At 40.9% G+C, this 12,072-nt stretch overlaps 1 protein-coding gene and 1 pseudogene across 2 annotated transcripts in view; both read left to right on the top strand.

Moving 5' to 3' along the window:
- LOC114054081 (mitochondrial enolase superfamily member 1) overlaps positions 1–12,072 on the top strand; it is a 44,811-nt gene that overhangs the window by 15,685 nt on the left and 17,054 nt on the right. For both annotated transcript variants that reach the window (XM_027877183.1, XM_027877184.1), the window contains 6 exons: positions 1,810–1,896; positions 2,369–2,395; positions 4,046–4,118; positions 4,227–4,265; positions 5,434–5,516; positions 6,157–6,191. In XM_027877183.1, coding sequence (XP_027732984.1) covers positions 1,810–1,896; positions 2,369–2,395; positions 4,046–4,118; positions 4,227–4,265; positions 5,434–5,516; positions 6,157–6,191 — 344 coding nt within the window. The remainder of the gene's footprint in view (positions 1–1,809; positions 1,897–2,368; positions 2,396–4,045; positions 4,119–4,226; positions 4,266–5,433; positions 5,517–6,156; positions 6,192–12,072) is intronic.
- Positions 8,440–9,619, top strand: LOC114054082 (annotated as a pseudogene).

The following is a 12,072-nucleotide window of genomic DNA, read 5'->3' on the forward strand; positions in this document are numbered from 1 at the left end:
ATCCAGTAAACATTTTTAGAGTACCTACTATGTACCAGGCACTGTGCTAAGTGCTGGAATACAGTTAATAAAAAGAAAGGCATTCCTTGCTCTCAAGTTGCTTACAGTCTAACAAAGGAACACAACACACAAAAGGAGGCGGGAAAATAGGGGTGGGGGGAATAGGGTACCTGGTGTGGGAGGCATCTTGTTCCATTGAGTTGAAGCTAGCCAGAGCAGCAGATGCAGAATGGAATGAGCCCCCAAAAGTCCCGTTTCTTCCCTGGCTAAAGGAAGGCATTGGGAGGAGTTTGGTACTCCACCTAGAAATAGCATGGGAAAAATGTGACTTGTAAGACACTTCTTTTTAAAGATATTTCAGCCTTAAAGTGCTATATCAATGTTGCTGCTGATTGGTGATGATAGTAATGATGCACAGAATTCTCCATTACTTTCACTGTAGCTATGCCTGCTTGAAGCATAAGGAGGCTGTTATATAAATAGGCCTGTACTATTTTGCATATTCCCAATATTTCTTTTCTTTTCTGTCCAGTGAGGCAATCGGGGTTAAGTGACTTGCCCAGGGTCACACAGCTATTAAGTGTCAAGTGTCTGAGGTCGCATTTGAACTCAGGTCCTCCTGACTCCAAGGCTAGAGCTCTATCCACTACACTACCTAGCTGCCCCTAAAATTTAGATGCTATAGCATTGGTGCATATAGTTTTAGTGCTGCTATTGGTTCATTTTCTATAGTACCTTTTTTTATAATGTAGTTTCCTTGTTTGTTTCTTTTAATTAAATCTATTTTAGCTTTGACTTTGTCAGAGATCATGATTGCTACCTCTGTTTTGTTTGTTTTTTTTTTTTGTGAAGCAGTTGGTGTTAAGTGACTTGCCCAGCATATTCTCAATTTTTCACTTATGTTGTCTTCCCTCCGTTCTATCACTGACCTCCTTGGCTTCCTGTAAGTCCCAGCTAAAATCCCACCTCCAACAAGAAGCCTTCCCAACAACCTCTCTTAATTCCAGTGCTTTCCCTCTGTTATTTCCTATTTATCTTGTATATAGCTTGTTTGTACATATTTGTTTGCGGTTTGTCTCCTCTATTAGATTATAAGGCTGGTGTCGCTGGGTCAGAGTACATGGGTTGGGAAAGATGTGGGAGCAGGGGAAGGTTATGAAGAACTTTGAATGTTAAACATAAGATTTTATACAGTATTTGATCCTAGAAGTGATAGGGAGCCACTGGAATTTATCGAGGGGGGATTGGGGGAGGTTATGATATGATCAGGCTTATTCTTTCGGAAGATCACTTTAACAGCTCAGTGGAGAATGGCCAGCAGTGGGGAGAGACTTTTGGTAGAGACACCAACCTCTCTAATAGACCCAACACAAGAAATGGGGTATAGGGGAAAGAGCCCTGGGCTAGGACCGTGAAAGACAATGTCATGGTTCCTCTGTAAAATAGCCAGGAGACCATGAAGCTCTCTCTGCATGGTATTTTATGGACAGCAGAGACCTGGTCTTTAATCCTACTTTGGATACTTTGGAGCAGCATGATGATAGAAAATGACTCTCAGTTTATTCATCTGTGTAGAAATTGCCATTTTAAACTGACAGCTAAGAAAGAGAACAGATTTGTCATCGAGTCCCTCATCGTTGTTTATTTAGGTTTTTAACTTTGTGACTTTCAGAGAAGCTGGAAATATGGGATGTTCCAAAAGTCTTAGAGCAGTTTTAAGCTTTAATAGTTCAGTGCTATAGCAAAACTTTTGGGACACCGCGTCTTCATAGTTTCCAGATAGTTGTGCTGTGTTTTGTTTCCCAATAGATTGGTCCAGAGAAAGGCGTTGTGCATTTGGCTACAGCAGCTGTTTTGAATGCATTGTGGGACTTGTGGGCCAAGCAGGAGGGAAAGGTAAAGTGGTAACATTTTCTTAAAATTAAGCTTAGTTGTATTATCTTTTTCATTAACATGATTAGCATTTACTGGGCATTGGTATTTTGCTTGTGAATATGTATAATGTATGACAAAGGCTGATAGCATTTTCCTAAATCTGGTTTTTAGTGAGGAGGAGGGGTGGGTAGGGACAGGTTTTTTGTGATTTGGAGACACTGAGAATTGGTTTGTTTTCCTCAAAGGTGTGAGGAAGGATGGGAAAATGAAAGGAATACAGAAAGAAAAGAAACAAGTGGAGGAGGAAATAGCAAAGGTGTAGGAGAAAACAGAAGGCCATAGGGAGAAAATGTTGGGAAAGAGGACAGCATAGATATTTGTCACATGGAATCAGTTTGGGGCTGACACATTTTCTATCAGGCAAAAAAAATGGTGTGGGTGTGTGTTGGGCTACTTTTGTACATAAGTTTAATAAATGTCTTTTTTTTAACAGCCCCTTTGGAAATTACTTGTTGACATGGTAAGAAAATACTTTTAAATTATACTCATTGTATCACTGAAGCCCAGTTGCTTCCTTCAGTCCTTGAGGGAGTTGTAATTTCATCAGTGTAGGCATACTGCCTCTCCCAACCAGGAAGCTTCAAAGATGGTCTTGGAGATGTTCTGTAACTGAACAGCCCACCCTGGTGATGAGCCTCTCTCAGCTTAGCAAGGCTGGTCTGCAACAACAATTGTCTCTGCTTCTCTCCTGGAAGCCTTTCCAACTGGGTAGGACCTGCTAAAAACCTGTGTTCAACTGGTATAAGCCTTCAAAACCTGAGCATGTCTTCATGCACCATGGCATATTGGAACAGGGCATCAGCAGAGCTGGCACAGTTATTGTGCTTTATAATAAGTAGAGTAACTAGCTCAATGTCCCTACAATCACGAAGCAAAAAGTCTATTTAAAACCTAAGCTTCTTCTGGTATGCTGGTATTAAAAGTATGAACATCTGTGCTCAACCATTCACATTGATTCCAAGGATAAATGGCCTAGAACAGGATTTGGAGATCACCGTGATGCCTGACTAGGAAGATTGTGTCTTAGCCTTTTTCCTTCTGTTACTTAGAAGCTTTATATTGATACCAGTGTGGGCCACTTGACTACTGAGGAGGAAGAATGTGGACAAAATCAAAGATAAGAACAATGTTGGTCTGTCCTAAAGGATTCTTGGATATTTTTTCAGTGGCCTATGCACTTGCTTATAATTGGTGGAAGGCAAAATAGTGGAACATCTGCTATGAGCTTCACCTCTGCCCAGCCCATTAGCATAGCAATACCACTACTAGGTCTATTTCCAAAGATGAATGGGGGAAAAGGAAAAGAATCTTTGTTCTATATGTTCTAAAATGTTTATAGCAGCTCTCTTTGTGGTGTTAAAGAACTGGAACTTGCGGGGGTGCCCATCATTTGGGGAAGGGCTGCACAAGTTATGGTCTTTGATTGGCTTGACAATATGTTGTTTTATTTGAGTTGAACAATATAATAAGACAAATTTTGAGGAGCTAGAGTTCCTTTTAAAAAAATTTTTCTTACAATCTGAAAGAGAAAAGCAAAATTTTATATAGCAAAATGGTACTTTTCTTTAGTGGCAAGTACAGATGGAGACTTAATAAAAGTATGAAAATACTTTTAAAATATAAACACCCTCAAAAGGGATAATACATTAAAACATCAGTCATTTATACCTCAGTGTGAATGGGTTTATTTTATGCTTCCCAAACAACAGCTAGCTGGAAGCAGATTTCAGTGACCGTGAGGAAGGGAGGGGAGAGGGTGGAAGAGGACCAGAGTGTGGAGCTGTGTCTGAGGAAATAAGGCCTGGCTGTACTTAGTTGTGCTTTACAGTTTTATCTCAGACTCACCTTTGTGGGGAGGGGGAGGGGCTGGAAGGGCAAGAGAAAAGTGGTGAGGAGAGACATGAGATCAGGCCCGTGGCTGATGAAGTAGACTCTTGGCAGCCTAACCAAGTCAACATGACCTCCAAAAATACCTTCATTTAGAGGAGCAGGCCCAGCCACATTTTTTTGTCAACACAGTCTTACAAACGCCATCGTTATTTGTGTTTAATCAGGATGCACTTTTTCCTTTTCCTATTTGCTTTTTCCCTATTTACCATTGTACTGCCAGGACCCCAAGCAGTTATTATCCTGCATAGATTTCAGGTACATCACAGATGCCTTAACTGAAGAGGAAGCCTATGGTAAGTCATTTAGAAGATGCTGTTTGGCAGCATTTTTGTTGTATAAATAGAGTAGAACCACCCCTTGTTGTCTGAAAGGATGGGTAATTAGTGTTGTTATATTTTCAGAAATACTGAAGAAGGGGAGCATTGGCAGAAAGGAAAGAGGTATGTTGAGAGAAATTTTTCTTTCTTTTTCTTTCTTTTTTTTTTTAGCTTTTATTTAGTATTTTATTTTTCTCCAGTTACATGTAAGCTTTATTTTTCTAATGTTGTTAGTTGTCAGGGTAAACTTCTATGCCAAACAAGAATGTTGCCTGCCTTAGGGTATATTTTAGCGTACTGAATACCTCACTCACTTTTGCAATGTGGCCTTTAGGCAGAAGTCAGCATGAAAGGAATCTTGAATGTATTTTAGTCATAGGGGTAGGGTTTGGGCCTGTGGTTCCACTGGTATGGGAAACTCCCAAGTGAAGAAACTTCCTCTATTAATGCAGATAGCCACTTTCTTTGTGACTTGGAGTCTTAGAGAGTTGCTTAGAGTATTCTAAGGCCAGCTTTCCACCCTCTGTATCTCTCACTGTGTTGTATATATGTGCATATGTATGTGTCTACTTGTATCTACTTTGATCTATATTCCTTTCAGTCAGTTCCCAGCTTTGGGGTAAACCAAAATGAGATAGGACTGTCCTCCCTGAGGCAGTGGACATCTAGAAGACAACCTCGAGACCGGGGCTTCTTCACCTATGCTTATGTCCTGGGTTCCTTTGACAGTCTGGCGAAGGCTATGGACCTCTTCTCAGAATAGTGTTTTTAAGTGCACAAAATAAACTCTATAACTGAGGGAAATGCTAAATTTTAATTCGACATTAGTGGAAAAAAAAAGATATATTTTCTTTCCCCGTGCAAGTTCATAGATCCCCTGAAATGAGTCTTGGTTAAGAACCCCTGCTCTAGAAGATTCCAGGGAGTTGAAACATTGAAAAAAAGACTTAGTCATTCTGGTACCACCCTATTTACACTTTAGAAAGTAAGCTCTTTGAGGGTAGGAACTATCTTTTTTTTCTTTTTTGTATTCTTTGTGCTGAGTACAATGCCTCCCACATAGTAGGTGCTTACCAAATCATACCAGCCAAAATGGTAGTCTCTGGTTGCCAGGTAGGTAGCAGCTATGATCTGTTTAGGAAAAGATATTAATAGGGAATCCACATGTCCCTTAGCATGTGATTGGGGTTTAAATGAGTAGCACAAGGTAGGCCATAGGTATTTCTTTTTACCAGCAGACTTGCCCCCTGGGCAGTGTCAGAGACCCACTTGAAGAATTGTGTCTTTACAGAAGAACAGATGTTGGAATGTGGTTACCCTGCATATACTACTTCCTGTGCCTGGCTGGGTTACTCTGACCAGCAGTTAAAGCAGGTTTGTACTTTGGATACTTTATGAGGAAGAATTCCTAAAATCAGCTGCCTGGAAGATCTGTGATCATGGATTGGGAGCCCCAAAGGTCCTCATAGGTCATCTAGTCCAACCTCCTGCTTTTACAAGTGGAGAAAGTAAAGCCCAGGGAAGCTAAGTGATTTGCCTAAGATGTCACAGAGAGCAAGCATCAGAGGGGAGATATGAACTCAAATCCTCCGAAGCCAGAGCCAGTGAACCTTCTGCTGCCTAGATGTGGGCTGCTGACTTGTCCACTTAATCATTTTAGGGAGTCCATCTACTCTTGGCAAAATAATATACATGGAGGCCTGTCAAGTTGTATTGTACACATGGATTCTTATTTGAGGCTAGACAGCAGTGTACTCCCCACTATTAAAAATGTTTGGCCTTCAGGTCACGTCCACCCCTGCAGATCTGCATCTCTATCCTGTCTGTCAAGTATATGGCTGATGAAGGTAGATCTGAAAAGACTGAACATTTGGGATTTCATTTTCATGTATCATATATCTAATAGAGGTATATATGTTACAGAATCCCCTTCTATAAAAGAGAGGTATTAATGCATTTTTTCCCTTCTAAGAATGCTTTGATGGTTAATGGAATATGTCTCTTTGCTCCCCAGCTATGCAGTGAAGCGCTCGAGGAGGGCTGGACAAGGTATGTGGTTTCAGAGTAATATTTGACTTTACTCTCCACTAGTAGGGAGCACATGAAGTCCGTCAGAAGCCTGAGGACTGATAGTTAAAAATCAAGCGCGCTCCCCAAAACACTTCTACTGTTTTGGAATTAGGTAAGTGTGAGATAAACTCTCAGAAGGATTATCTCCAACAGGGATTTGAGCAACATCAAGTAAGAGCTTCCTAATCTCAGAAAGTGGAAGGGTGGTTAGAATCACAGACTCTTTTTAAGTTTTAGTGATGTTTTATTTTCACATTGCAAACTTTTCTAGGTTGTGTCCCACCCTGTGAGAGCTCTCTTATAACAGAATAAAACAGTTAAGCAAAACAGTTGCCTGCTCTGAAAGTGCATGCAGCATTCCATCCCTGTAGCCTCTCCAACCTCTCTTTTTAATTAACGAATATCTATTTACTCTTCTTCCCATTTCCCTAATCCACTGGAAAAATAAAAACAAGTTCTTTATAAAAATGTGCACAATGAAACAAAACAAATTCCCTCATAGACTATGATAACGTGTGTGCGCGCGCATGCGTGCAGGTAAGTGGCACAGTAGATAGAGTGCCAATCCTGGAATCAGGAAAACCTGAATTCAAATCTGGCCTCAGATACCTGAAAGCTGTGTGACCCTGGGCAAGTCACCTAAACCTATTTGTCCCAATTTCCTCATCTGTAAAAATGAGTTGGAGATGGAAATGGCAAACCACTCCAAGAAAACTCCAAATGGGGTCCTGAAGAGCCATATACAACCTAAACAACTGAACAACGTACGTGTGTGTGTCTGTGTGTGTAATCTTGTTCTGCATCCTAAATCCGTTGCTCCTTGGCAGGAGATGGGTAGAGAGCATATTTCAGCACTGGGCCTCTGGACTCACAGAAGGTCATTGTTGATCTTAATTTTTACAACTTTCAAAGCTGTTTATCTTTATAGTGTTGTTATTGTGTAAACTTCTGGTTCTATTCATTTTATTCTTCATTGGTTTTTAAAATTCTTCAAAATTATTCAGTAATCTTGATGTTACACTGTAATCTATTCTTCTGGCTTTTCTTCCTTCCCTTTGCATCAGCAGTTTGGCAGCTACTTCATTTTATTTGTGATATTGTGGTTTAGAGTACTCTCTCCAGTGGTGCAGTTCACGGCTCATCCATAGCTTCTCATCCTGTGCAGTTTTTGACCGGGGACTTGCCAAAAATCTGGTGTAGGGACTTTACTTCAGATACTTTGTCATTGATGACAAAGCTATGAGTGGAGAGTATGGGGGCTGCCTAATCAGTTATCTCACTCTGTTGCTACTTGACTCACACATCTCTCTGATGGATGAACTCCTTTATGCTGGTTCTTCCATGCAATTCTTCATGGGCAACGTCTTGCAGCCTACTCTCAGGCACTAGGTATCCTTCCGATCCCCGTGGGTAACCAGCCCCTTTAATTATTTTGTTTGTAGTATTCCATCATTTATCACTGCACACTATCACTGGAAAACTTTTTGTTATTAAAAAGATATGTATAAATTTCAGGAAGAAACTTGGGAGTCATCAAAATCTCTGTACAGTTTTTTCAGAGCAATGCAAATAACTCTTCTATTCAATTCTGGGTCTACTTCATTGTGCATCTGCACTGACTATCCACAACACACATACTAATGGACCAACTCTGTGGTCTGCTTGTCCAACTGCACATCATAGTCTGGACAATAGGCATTTTTCATTTGGTTGGTTTTTCCTGTGTGGATAATTAGGCTGAATTCTTGAATGACTCTCCCTAATGTAGAAGGCACTATTGTGTCCTAGAGCTTGACAGATTGAGGCAATGACATCTACCAAAGGGAGTATCTGAAAGACTTCACTGTCTACAGGCAGTTTTCTTATGATGGATACTCTAACCTCCAGGATAGTGATGAACACATGTGACTAGCATGTTTCCTGTTTGAACAAAATTATTTCTGTTTCATCTTTTAAAGAATCTTCTGCAATTTTGACATAGGCGTGAGAGATTACTGGTTAAAGAAGAGGCTTTTAATGAGGTGTTTTTACTTTATCAAATGAAATTTTTTTTTTAATAGTTAACAAATAGTAAATACAATGTGATCTTCTGTTTTCTATGCTTTTTGGTCAGTTGTATGACTGTAACAATGTAATCTACTGTGGAATATTATTTGCATAAACCTAGAATCCTGCTCTTTGCTGACCTTGGGTTCTGAGCAGCCTAGGCAGGCTAGCTTTTCTCTTCATGGCACTGAAGAGTGTCTTTACCTGGTTCCTTAAGGAAGGCTACAGCCCAGTCCTGAACTGGGTGAGAGGCTAAGCTTCCTGTCTTACCTTCAGCTGGCAGGACCCAGTGTTGCTGGAATCACAACTGACACTAGATGAGGTTCTAACCTGAGATCCTTTCTAAGCCTATTACCTGACAAGGCTGATGCCCTGGATCCTCCCAGCTGAGCAGAATGAAGCAGAGATCATTTCAGAAATTAGGGAAGTGGTCGTGCTAGGCCCCACCGTTACTGGATGTGGCGGTGCAGGGACCTCGTCTTTGGCCTACGGTCTTTTGACCTGAGAGCTAGAGCATGTAGATGGTGGCTACTGGTGAGTCATGAGTAGTTCCTACCCTGACTGGCAAAGGGTGAACTCCTGGCTTGATTTGAGAAGTAACCTGGCCAGTATGGAGATTTAAGCCTGCTACCATGCAGCCAGAAAGATCTACACTCTGAATGGCTCCAAGACCTGGATCACCAGTGCACCTGTTGCTGTTTGTGATTAGGGCTGTGTGTGAGGATGGTTTGGTAAGGAACTTCTGTTAGATGCCAGGATGTGTGGAATATCAGCTTCCCAGATTGAGGCCAGCTTTGCACTGTGAGACTTGGTCACAGGCATGGTCCTTGGTCCATGGTCATTGTGGAAGTGCCTAAACAGAAGACGTTGCCCCATATTTCTGGCCTTGCTGGACCATTTGGGTGTCTGAACATAGCTTGATTTATCTATTGCATCGGGATGGGGCCACTGGGTGCTGTAGGATTCTGTTTCCACACAACTCAGCAATGTACCCTATACATGAAGCAGTTCGGGGGTCCTCTTGGCTAGAAACTAGCTCATCAAGAAGAAATTGTCTAATATACTCACAGAGATCAGCCTGGGCCTACATGTCGGCCCACAGCTTGGGCACTTGAATAACCAGGCAAGGCCAGCCCTGAAATGATTTCTGTGATGGAAAGGAACAACTATGACAAAGCTCTGGATATCACCAGATAGGCCAGTGACGTGCTTGGCGGGAATGGGATTTCTGATGAGTATCGTGAGATCCAGTGTGCCGTGAACCTGGAGGCCACAAACACTCATGAAGCTGCTCATAACATCCGTACCTAATCCTTGTGTAAGCTCTCAAAAGTGTTCAGTCATTCACTGTTGAGAAGTAAGTCTATTTTATTCAAAGGCTGATGAGCATCATGTAGAGTGGTCATGGTATGTGTAACTAATTCTCCTGGCCCCCACTGCCTGGAGGGACGGGTCTGTTTTATTTTGCCCCTCCCCCAGGGTTCTTTGGTACCCTTTTATAGGGTGTGGAAGGTGTCCAGTCTTTCTGCCCCCTTGCCTCAAGCCCCCACCAATCGGTCTTCTTTCAGAAGCAGGTCCCTGGCATCTCCCATGTGGATGCCTTTATGTTGGGTGATCTGGACATGTGCAGAACAAAGCCCCTGTTACACATGATTTTAAAATGAATTCCTCAGGGAGTGTGAAGTCTTCTTTTATGGGAAGATGGCTGTAATTTTCCTTTCTGGAAGATGGAGATTGAGACTGAAGAAACTTATTTCTATAATCTGAATATTCCTTGTTCTAAAATTCTTCTGTTGAGATGCTGAAAGAAAGCAACCTTACAGACTATGCCAGTCCCTTATACTTAATTTTTTGTAACTTAGGAAATTCATTTTAAAAATCGGGGCAAAGGAAAGGAGAGTAAACTTCAAAGTAGCTTTGTGGAACTATTCAGTTGGTAACTGAGTAATATAAGTCCTCTTACCCAAACCTGTGCTTCCCAGCTTGCTAATACCTTCTGACCCTACTGATCACCTACTTATTTCCTTTTAGGTTTTTTTTTTTTTGTATGACACAGTGGGGATTAAGTGACTTGCCCGGGGTCACACAGCTAGTAAGTGTCAAGTGTCTGAGTCCAGATTTGCACTCGGGTCCTCCTGATTCCAAGGCTGGAGCTCTATCCACTGTACCGCCTAGCTGCCCCCACCTACTTATTTCCAAGATCATGCAGTATCCTGGACTTTGGAGCAAACTGAGAACAAGTGAATTAACAAAGACCACATGATACTAACCAAAAGGGGGGAAAAATAAACCTCTATGTAGCCTATTCATATCTTCATCAAGAGTTAGCTACCAAGAATTAAACACTTTGCTTATCAATATGGTTTAAAATAGCATCAGCTTTTTTGTTCACCTCTTCACACTGTTGTCTTATTTTGAGCTTGCAGTCCACTGAAACTGTCTACTCCTCACCTTCCAGTACTTGTCCAGTTTTTTTTTTTTAAGACAGATATAGGAGGTGACACTTTTTGCTATTTCATTTTAATTAGACTTGGCCTATCATTTTAGCCTGTCAGAATATTTTTGGATTCTGATTGTCATCCCTTTCTTTTAGCTTTCCCTTCCAGGATCAAGTCACCTGCAACTTGATAAGCATGTCATCTATACTTTCATCAGAGAGGTTGACAGAAAGGTCACTTCCTTCAAAGTGAACATTGACCTATTAATGACTACTTTTTGGGTCCAGCTATTCTACCAGTCCTGGTTCTACCTAACTTTCCCGTCATATCTGCCCATTTCTGTCCCTCTTGTCTTTAAATCTAGAATAAGTGACTTTGTCACTACTTGACTGAAATCTTAGTTTTATTATGTCCATAGCATTTCTCTGACCTATAATAATTAGGCCTTCTCTTGTAACTTTCAGAGAAAAGAAATGAGGTTAGTCTGACAGAGCCTATTTTAAAAATAATCAAAATTAAATTTTTTCAAACAGTAAAATTTTGATTTCTCTTCCCACCTCTCCCCATTCAAATCGAAAAAGAAAAACAAAACCCGTTACAAAGGGCATGTACTTTGTCCCTGGTTTTCTAAATCCACGTCTATCTTTATGCTGTTCCCTAAGCCCTCACTTTCTTTCCCTTGTTGAATTTCTACTCATGCTTTAAAGCCTGACATCAAGGCCATGACCAAGAAGGCTTATTGATTGCCCTCCCCAGTGATCACCTTTCCCTCTGGAATCTCACATGTCACTTATTTCCTTTGGGCCCTTTTCTCTTAAAAATGGAGGTTGGTTGACATGATCTCTACAGTCCTTTGCAGCTCTTAATCTTAAATGAACACAATACTACAAATGTAATTTGACCAACTCATAGTACAATAGGACTTGACCTCCCCTGATCAGGACTCTAAACATTTATTAACTATTGGCAGGTAGGTGGCACAGTGGATAGAGTGTTGGACGTGGAGTTAGGAAGTACTGAATTTGAATCCCACCTCAGATAGCTATGTGATGATGGGCAAGTCACTTAAACCTGTGCCTGACTCAGTTTCCTCACGGGTACAATGGTAATAATATTAGTACCTACCTCCAAGAGTCCTTGTGAGGATCAAATGAGATAATATTTGTAAAAATATTATATAAACCTTAAAAGCAATATGTAAATAATATTATTATTATTAACTCAGCCCAAGACTAGTTTTTTAATAAGATAGATAGATCACACTGTTGAACTGATATTGACCCTGTGATCATCTAAAATTTTCAAGTTTTTTTTTTATGAGTGTGTGGGTTGCTATCAATTTGCTTATCTCCTTAATTAAAATGTTAGTAAGAACT

Source organism: Vombatus ursinus, unplaced genomic scaffold (genome assembly GCF_900497805.2).
Source record: "Vombatus ursinus unplaced genomic scaffold, bare-nosed wombat genome assembly UNPS02014812.1, whole genome shotgun sequence".
Classification (NCBI taxonomy): Eukaryota; Metazoa; Chordata; class Mammalia; order Diprotodontia; family Vombatidae; genus Vombatus; species Vombatus ursinus.